At 36.3% G+C, this 10293-nt stretch overlaps 1 protein-coding gene across 4 annotated transcripts in view; it reads left to right on the top strand.

Annotated features, from left to right (window-relative positions):
- The window catches only part of SPART (spartin), a 31921-nt gene that overhangs the window by 3660 nt on the left and 17968 nt on the right, over positions 1-10293 (top strand). For all 4 annotated transcript variants that reach the window (XM_049646804.1, XM_049646805.1, XM_049646803.1 and 1 more), the window contains exons 2-4: positions 939-1750; positions 5208-5405; positions 7981-8148. In XM_049646804.1, coding sequence (XP_049502761.1) covers positions 941-1750; positions 5208-5405; positions 7981-8148 — 1176 coding nt within the window. In that variant the 5' untranslated portion in view covers positions 939-940. The remainder of the gene's footprint in view (positions 1-938; positions 1751-5207; positions 5406-7980; positions 8149-10293) is intronic.

Raw genomic sequence — 10293 nt, 5'->3', positions numbered from 1 at the left:
TAATGTTTATTTTTTGAGAGAGCATGAGCGGGGGAGGAGCAGAGAGAGATGGAGACAGGATCTCAAGTGGGCTCTGCTGACAGCAGAGAGCCCAACGTGGCACTCGAACTCAGGAACCATGAGGTCATGATCTGAGGCAAAGTTGTACACTAAACCCACTGAGCCACCCAGGCGCCCCTTGTTAGAGTTATTTTAATGGAGTTTTGGGAGGGAATAGAACTAACCACATGTGAGTAACTTGACACCTTTAAATGGAAGCAGGTAACTTTAAAGATTTATCCAGATATTTTTTTCTCATTTTTCTCCTCTCTAATGTGTGTTTCAACCTCATTTTTAATTAGTTGGATAAAATCTGGATCTGTATTATAGTAAATTTTAGAATGAAGCTCTTTGGTTCTAACGTTAGATACATGATAGGAAACTTTTATTTATTATAAGAAACTGGAACAAGAAAATTATTCAGTAGATATATTCCTGTTCTCTTCTGTTTTTAATTAAAAAGATATTTAGAGGGGCACCTGGGTGGCTCAGTCAGCTGGGCATCCGACTTTGGCTCAGGTCATGATCTCATGGTTCCTGAGTTTGAGCCCTGCATCAGGCTCTGTGCTGACAGCTCAGAGCCTGGAGCCTGCTTCAGATTCTGTGTCTTCCTCTCTCTCTGCCTCTCCCCTTTGTCTCTCTCTGTCTCTCCAAAATGTTAAAAAAATTTTTTTTAATAAAAAGATATTTAGGAACGAGCATTATTTATCTATTCAACAAATACGTATTGAGTGCATTCTCTATGTCAGATCTAATACTAGGCTTAGGGAGTACAATAGTGAACAAGACATACCAACAAAGCTCCTGTCTTCTTGAAATATCTTTAGGTAGGAGAAATTGATAATCAGTAAACAAATAGTTAAATTAGATAATTGAAGATAATATTTTCTGTTTGGCAGAAATGGAGCAAGAACCACAAAATGGAGAACCTTCTGAAATTAAGATCATCAAGGAAGCATACACAAAGGCCTTTTTATTTGTTAATAAAGGACTGAATACAGATGAATTAGGTCAGAAGGAAGAAGCAAAGAACTACTATAAGCAAGGAATAGGACACCTGCTCAGGGGAATCAGCATTTCATCCACAGAGCCTGAACACACTGGTCCTGGTTGGGAATCTGCTAGACAGATGCAACAGAAAATGAAAGAAACACTACAGAATGTACGTACTAGATTGGAAATTCTGGAGAAGGGTCTTGCCACTTCTCTACGGAATGATCTCCAGGAGGTGCCCAAGTTATATCCAGAATTTCCGCCTAAAGACATACCTGAAAAGTCACCAGAGCCTCACACCTTTAGTTCACTTTCTCAGCACACTGAAGTAAATGGAAGCACTTCAACAACAAGTCCAGGGTTGGTTTCTGCATCTAGTTCTTTATCCTTACCATCTCAGAGTCATCCAGCAGAAGCACCTCCTGCTTATACTCCTCAGGCTGCTGAGGGTCATTATACTGTATCCTATGGGACAGAATCTGGGGAATTTTCATCAGTTGGAGAAGACTTTTATAGGAATCATTCTCAACCACCTCCTCTTGAGACCTTAGGGCTAGATGCAGATGAGTTGATTTTGATACCAAATGGAGTACAGATTTTTTTTGTAAATCCTGCAGGGGAGGTTAGTGCACCTTCGTATCCAGGGTATCTTCGAATTGTGAGGTTCTTGGATAATTCTCTTGATACAGTTCTAAACCGTCCTCCTGGGTTTCTTCAGGTAAGCCAATGAAAAGTGTAAACATAATCTGAAATATGTATGAAATACGTTATTTTTGTTTGTCAATATTATGTATCCAGGAGAATAAATGTAAAAAGATCTTTCTGGTTCTTTTTAATATATTGTATGAAATTTATGACCCTTAAAGATACAAGCTTGTGTTTTACTTTTAAAATTATGATGACAGGACCTGAGGGGTATCGAAGCATTCATCCTTAAAATTTGAATTCTTTTTTTTCTTTTTCTGAGAGACCGTATGGGAGGGGCAGAGGGAGAGAGAGAATCCTAAGCATGCTCTGTGCCCAGTGCAGAGAGCCCTATGTGGGGCTTGATCTCAGGATTGTGAGATCATGACCTGAGCCGAAATAAAGAATCGGGACACTTAAAACTGACTGAGCCACTCAGGTACCCATAAAATTTCAATTTTTTATTGAAGAAGAAACCTAATAACTTTAATTTCAGAAGAGATTTATGTAACTCATGTGGATGTGTAAATTTCCACAAATATTGTCAAGCCCCATCTGAGCAGTTGATCTGGGCTAGACGCAGCCCAGTATATAGAACAGTAGTTCCCAACCCCACCCCCCAACCCAAGGACATTTTGGGAACGTCTAGAGACATTTTTGGTTGTCACAACAGCTATTGTTGTGCTACTGCTCCTGGCAGATAGTAGGTAGAGGCCGGGGGACTGCTAAACATCTAAATAGTATTGCTTCTGTCAATAAAAAAATTATCTAACTCAAAACGTTAATCATGCACAGGTTGAGAAACCTTGGTCTAGAAGTAGAGACTCTGATGATGATTTAAGATGCATTTTAACATTCCAAGCAGATAAATTTACCAGGATGCTCTTTGTCGAGGAGTAAAGACTGGTGCTATAAATACAGGATGTTAGGGCATTGTTATAGAATTAATGAAGTATTCTGAAGGTGATGTTCCAATAACAATGTATTTTTAAAAGATTGGACATTGGTACAAAATGAGGACTCCATTTACATTGGGTGTTAACAAAGGAGTTTGCTTAGAAGGGAGATGACTGTTTGAGCAAAGCAGGTCCTATTGTCCAGAGTCCAGATGATGTGGTTGGTTTAGTTATGGCACTAGTTAACCAACTGAGCTACCTAGGCACTCCCCTGGTTTTAGTTTTAATCTACCTTTTAAACCTATTACATTTATAGTCCATTAATTAGAACTTAGACATAAGTTGCCCCCTGAAAGTGAATCTGGGTGAAATCAGCCTGTGGTGGATGAGCCTTCCAGTTCTTAATGCTCTACCCTGAGAAAGGTCTATAAGGTTTTATTTCAGAAGATTTGGGGATACTCCCTTTCAATCAAGGTGTCCAGAATGTAATTAATCTTAGAGAAATCATGACATTGTAAAATAAAACTTTCCCAAACTTTAGTTATGTAAGTATAATCTTTACAACTTTTTTGTCAATTTCCTATCTCTGCTATAACTTTCCTAATATTTGAATTTAAATGTCTCATTTGTTAATTTTATCCTAACCAATAACAGCTGTGAAGTTGAAAGATGTATTTTTTTGTTAATATATATTAAAACACATTACTACTCAAATAGTCTGTATATTACTTAAACTTATTTCATATACTATTCATGGCAATATATCATACTTTGGAAAATGTGATAATCAATTTTGTGACTTCTCTAAAGTTTGACTTTTATAAAAGTTGGAAAGTGGCATTTGAGATGACTAAAAAAGACAATCTATAAAAGAAGAATTTGAAAATGTTTTTTAAGCACTTTCCAAGAAAGAATCAGACTTGGATTCTTTGATCCCTGCAGGTTTATATTCTGTTGGTCAGAAATGATGGCAGTATACCAGAATTTTTCATTAAAAAAAATTTTTTTTTAATGTGTACTTATTTTTGAGAGAGGCAGAGTGTGAGCGGGGGAGGGGCAGAGAGAGAGGGAGACACAGAATCCAAAGCAGGCTCCAGGCTCTGAGCTGTCAGCACAGATCCTGATGCAGGGCTCGAACTCAGGAACCACAAGATCATGACCTGAGCCAAAGTCGGACGCTTAACTGACTGAGCCACACAGGCGCCCCGAGAATTTTTCATTTTTTATATGAAATCTTCCATGTTCTTTGACTCATATTTACTATACAATATTTTGATAATAGATTGTTCTTCCCCGTTTCTTATTATTAGGAAGACCATGTGTCCTGAGTGAGCAACACAATTATATTCTCCTTGCTCAAAGAATGTAATCTCAATGGAAATGAATTCATTTGGATATTATGATTTAAGCTTAGTCTTTTCTGAATTTATATCTCCAGAAAGTAAGCTTAAGTCTTCTTCTTTTTTATTTTTTTTTAGTATTTGTGTATTTTTTAGAGAGAGAGACAGAGCGTGAGCCAGGGAGGGGCAGAGGGAGAGTGAGATACAGAATCAGAAGTAGGCTCCAGGCTGTCACCACAGAGCCCGATGCGGGGCTCAAACTCACAAACTGCGAGATTGTGACCTGAGCCGGTCAGATGCCCAAATGACTGAGCCACCCAGGAGCCCCTAAGTCTTTTTTTTTTTTTCAGTGTTTATTTGAAAGGGAACATGTACGTGAGGAGAGGAGGGACAGGGAGAGAGAGAATCCCAAGCAGGCTCTGCCCCCTCAGTGCAGAGCCTAATGGGGAGCTCAATCCCATGAACCATGAGATCATGACCTACGACGAAATCCAGAGTCTGATACTCAATCTAGCGCCACCCATGTGCCTCATCCAGTGAGCTTAAGTCTTAGCATATGGACAATCTGATGATATTGCTGGGCAGCTTTGTGTCATTTTGATTGAACTTAATAATAGAAGGTAACTCCATAAACATAACTTCATGTTCTATTCTAGCTATGTCATGTCAATTTCTAAAAAAAATTATTCAAGATTATGAATTCTGGGTATTTAATTAAAGTAATTGTCTGGCTTCTCTGGTGCCAGATCTGTGTTTAAATCCTAGCTCTACTTTTTTAGTTGACTCTGAGCAACTTAATTAACCTCTCTATGCCTCAGTTTTGTACATGAAATGATAACTAACTTCATGGAATTGTGAGAATTAATTAAATCAGTAATTATATGTACTTGAAAACAGTTTGATTTTATGTATTTCCACAAAGAGATGTCTAATTTGAATAATACAGTTTTGCTTTACTTTGACCATTATTTATTTAAAACTAGACTCATTATTGGTTAATAGTGGGCTATTTAAGGTCACTAATTTCAACACTGTATAATTAGTGGAGCAATAGCATTTTTAGGACAGTTCTTGTGAGTGGTATGCACAAAGATCATACTAGCAAATAGCTAATTTTTAGTGGAGAATCATTCTGTAAAGCTTTGTAAAATGCATTTAGAACTTGGAAATGTTTATTTTCTGGTATAACAATTCTAAAACTTCAGTGAAAACCTAGTTCCTTTGATTAATTTTTTTTTTAAACTAATTCCTTCAGGTTTGTGACTGGTTGTATCCTCTAGTTCCTGATAGATCTCCAGTTCTTAAATGTACTGTGGGAGCCTACATGTTTCCTGATACCATGTTACAAGCGTCAGGATGCTTTGTGGGGGTTGTCTTGTCTTCTGAATTACCAGAAGATGATAGAGAACTCTTCGAGGATTTATTAAGACAGATGTCTGACCTTCGGCTTCAGGTAACGTATGATCATCTTTAGGATGAAAATCTGCTTTAACATAAGCAACTTTTGCTTTTAGAGAAATTGTAATAGGCTGTAATGTAATCAGAGTTAGGAGATTGAGAATATATAATTTGTGTGTTCACAAATACTAGTTGGAAATTGGTTATAAGTAATGATTAGGATTGTGAGCTCTGGGTTTGAATTTGAGCTCTTCCACTTAATAGCTGTTTAACTCAACTTATTGATCTTCTTTTTAGTTTCCTTATCATAAAATGGAAATAATATCATCCGCTTTATTGGGCCGTGGTGAAGATTTAAAGTTAATGTTGTCTTACATCAGTGCTGGCAAGCGGTAGTGTTCTGTGAATGTTAGCTCTTGTTATCATCACTGTGTTCCTGCTCAGTTGGAAAAATAGGTTAAGGGGACTAAATGGTGAAGTGAAGGTAATTTTGGCATTAACATATGGGCTAAGTTGGACATTTTAGGGGTATGATTGGCATTTTGAGGAAGAAACAGGTTTTATTTGAGGGAATTATCTTTGTTCTCATGATAAGTGAAACCAAATAAAGAGAAAATAAAGTATGATTTAAAATATGGTTGGTCATCCTGTGAATTTTCCTTATTTGAGCCTGTTTTTTTTTTTTTTTCCTGCATGTTTATTTGTTATGGGGAGATAAAATAGAGTATTAAGGAGAGGCTTTCTTTAGTTGTTCTTGCTCATCCTGATGTAGGACAAGAGGGGAAAAATATTTTTGTTGTGAATATTGACAGTTTTCTGAAGTTGAAGGAGATTCACAGCATAATTGTATAATCTTTTATTCTCTAGTCAGTGTGTATTTAGAATCCATTGTTTAGGTATTAAATGGTGGGTGGGAAGACAGAATAAGACACTATAAAGATATGTAACAACTCCTATTCTCTTGTACTTACAGTGGCTGAGTAACCACAGTACAGTATGATAGGTGATGAAATAAAAGTATACACACAGTTCAGGAAGGAGATCAGGGAGGATTTCACAAAATGGTTTCCCTTGAGTTTAGTCTCGAAAGCTTTGTTACTCTTTTCTCAGGAATTAGAATACTCTTTCAATTCATACCTATATTGAAAAGATCACAGATGATAGGAATAGACTACTGGCTAAACCAAAGGTCAGAGTCATCTGTAGCATTAGGTTACATGAACTGCATATGAGAATGATCTGGTGGCCAATATATACTTTAGCATAGCCAATACTAAACATTTAAGGTATATTAACAAAACATGTGACCCCCTCCCCCCCAGACAGAAATGTGTGTAGCCTTAGTGTGCTCATAGAGAGTAGTTTATAAAGACAGAAACATGACCAAGTGGATAGGTGTTCAAGTCTTAGCTTTGCCATTTACTTAGCTGAACAAAGTGACATTTTTAATTATTTCAGACCTATTATAGAGCAGTTACTCCTTTCACCCCTACATTCATTGGACATATATTACTGGGATTTAGGAAAGAAATTAAACCGACTTTTAGGTTACATGTTTACTTTTCTCTGGTGTTATTTTTTGGTTGCACGTCATTTTTATTTTATTTTATTTTTTAATATTTTTTAATGTTTATTTTTGAGAGAGAGAACAAGTGGGGGAGGGGCAGAGAGAGGGAGACACAGAATCTGAATCAGGCTTCAGGCTCTGGGCTGTCAGCACAGAGCCTGATGCGGGGCTTGAACCCACGAACTGTCGGATCATGACCTGAGCTGAAGTCAGATGCTTAACCAACTGAGCCACTCAGGTGCCCCTAGTTGCATGTCATTTTTAGTTTGCTCTATTGTCCCAGAACTCCAACTGTAAACAAAAGTTAGTTATTAGCTATAATTTTGATATGTTTTTACTTTTAAGTATTTATTCAGTAAAGTATATGCAAGCAAAATACCTGTAGTTTTAAGTAAAAAAAAAACAAAAAAACAAAAAACACAAAATCAGTTTTCCAATAATGCAGAGTGGTTAAACAGACATGAGTTTATTGCCTTTATTTATTTTTTAAGTTTGCTTATTTTTTGAGAGAGAGCGAGCAGGGGAGGGACAGAGAGAGAAAGAGAGAGAGAATCCCAAGTAGGTTCCGTACTATCAGCACATGGCCTGATACAGGGCTCAGACTCATGAACCATGAGATCATGACCTCAAACAAAATCAAGAGTTGGACAGTTAACAGACTGAGCCACCCAGGCGCCCCTTGTTCATTGCTTTAAACTTACTTAGTCTTATATTTATCTGTTTCCTAAAACTTATAATTTGTTAATTTAATTAAATTCAAATGTAGCTACATCTGATTTAATGATAACTTACCCTAATAACTGCTGTAAGTGTATCTTTTATGCTTTGTCTTTGGAAATTTGCTTTAGGCCATATGCTACAAACTAAAGAACTCAAAGGGTTGAGGTTTGGATGATGAGATAAAACAAAATTATAGAAGAAAGACAAGTAAAAGTGGTCATATTTAGACTATCAAACACTGATAAGTGAATAAGTTGAAGCTTCTAAGTTGAAGCTTAGAGCATAGCTAAGAGGACAGTCATTTGAGAAAATTTGAATTTGAGCTTAGTCCTTTACCCCTTAGGCCAACTGGAACCGGGCAGAAGGAGAAAATGAATTCCAAATCCCTGGAAGAGCAAGATGTTCCTCTGACCAGTTGAAAGAAGCCAGTGGCACTGACGTGAGACAGTTGGGTCCTTCGTTGGACCAAGACAATAAGGACGTGCGTCATAAAGGAAAACGGGGGAAAAAAGTAAGTAAAAAAACAATAAGGTATGTGTGTGAGTTCTATTCGAATGGTACCTTTCACCTGGTGAAATAAATAAGTAAATCTTATTCTTGTTTACTAAAGCAGAGCAACTTGCAGTCATAAAATGATCACTGGTAAAAATTATTAGAATCAGCTTTAATATTTTCCTTTACAGTGTTTGTGACTTAAACTGTTTTATAGCATATTCTGTGTTTTGGGGGATAGGTTTTTTTTCAAGTATTTGAAAGATTTTTTGTATTTACATTAATGCATTTTTTTTTTTTGTTTTGTGGTGTTCTCCACTTTCCTGTATATACCAAGGTCTTGGGGCTAGGTATGCTTTTCCTTACACTACCATTTTTATTCAGTCTTGTTTCTTTATGGATTGTCATCAGGAAAGAGAATGGATTTTTAAAAATATGTTTAGTAGGTTTTTTTTCATCTCATGAGTATATATTCTCTAAATGGTAAATTGGGAATACAGTTTGGTAAGTATTTAGTGCCAGAATGCTGAGCATAGTGGAAAAGTTAAATTTCTTATCCTAAGGAATTTAATATCTAGTGAGGAGGACAGATTAACAAAGAGATAATTTCCCTATCTAGTGTGATCATTAGATGAAGGTACATAGGTTATATAGAAGGCTAGATTGCACCACCTAACGTACAACCTAGTCTCATAGATAAGTATGGGCATATGGTAGTGTGGGAAACTGTAAGGAAGGCTCTCCTGAGAGGGCATTATGGCTAAGATGAGTTCTGAAGAATGAAGCAAGAGCTGGCCATACAAATAGCAGATTGAAGGGGATTCTGGGCAGAAGTAGTAATATAAGCAAATATATGAAGAAAGAAAATCGCATTGTGAGTATTGAATTACAGTTTTGTATCCTTCATTGTTGTATTCTGCATTGTAAGTGCTCAATAATTATCTGTGGAATTAATGCATACCACTTGAATGTTCTACGTTCATTTGTAGTTTATGTTGAATATCTTAGACCAGCTTATGAAGACATTGGGAGTCCAAGATGGTTCAAAGAAATATACTTACTTAAAAAATTTGTATAAGTTAATGCACAAAAAGAAATCCAAAAGGTAGAAACGATACTTAGGGAAAAGTAAGTCTGCCTCCCTGGCCCTCAGCCACCTAGCTCCCTGCTCTAAGACACATTGCTGCTAGCTTCTTATTACTCTTGCTTATTACTTTTATTCATTTTCAAACATATATACATACACATTTATTTTGTGTGTGTGTGTATATATGTATACACACATATACGTAAATGTTAATACAAATGGCAGTATGTGAGACATAACTGTTTTGCTTCTTGCTTTTTTACTTAATAGTATATTTGGAAATTTTCCACATCGTTGAAAACTTCCATTTTTAAAACAATTTGTTGACTAAAAAGAAATCAAATTATGTAAACAGATATATACATTGAAAAGCTTTACTCCCACCTTTGTCCATACCATTTTCCCTGCCACTGTAGGTAAATCACTTTTTATCAGGATCTTGTATTTCTTCCCCAGGTTTCTTGAGGCAGATGAAAGCAAGTAAAAACTGTTAGGTTTCTCTTTCATAAAAGGTAACATCATAGAGTGTTCTCTATTTTATTTTTTTATCTGATAATAAATTCTGGGAATCTTTCAATGTTAATAAATGGAGAACCTTCTCAATCTTTTTTATAGTTACCTCATATTTCGTTGTATGAGTTTATCATAGTTTTCTTTAACCAATCTTTTATTGAGGAATATTTGGATGATTCCAGGTTTTTGCTATTAGAAGCAGTGCTTCAATGAATAACTTTTAGATCCATTGATTCATACATTGCAGGTAATTCATAAGGTAAATTCTTAGAAGTGGGGCTACTGAGTCAATAGATAAATGCATTTGTAATTTTGATAGATTTTTTTAAATAATTTTTTTTAAGTTTATTTTGAGAGAGAGTGTGAGCAGGGGAGGGGCAGAGAGAGATCGAGAGAGAGTATGAATCCCAAGCAGGCTCTGCAGGGTTAGCACAGAGCCTGACATGGGTCGAACTCACAAAATTGTGAGATCATGACCTGAGCCGAAATTAAGAGTCAGATGCTTAACCAGCTGAGCCATCCAAGCCACCCCTAATTTTGATAGATTTTGCTAATTTCCCCTCC

This window comes from Panthera uncia (assembly GCF_023721935.1).
Source record: "Panthera uncia isolate 11264 chromosome A1 unlocalized genomic scaffold, Puncia_PCG_1.0 HiC_scaffold_16, whole genome shotgun sequence".
Classification (NCBI taxonomy): domain Eukaryota; kingdom Metazoa; phylum Chordata; class Mammalia; order Carnivora; family Felidae; genus Panthera; species Panthera uncia.
Note: the sequence above shows the minus strand (reverse complement) of the source record. Positions and strands in the feature narration are given on the sequence as shown.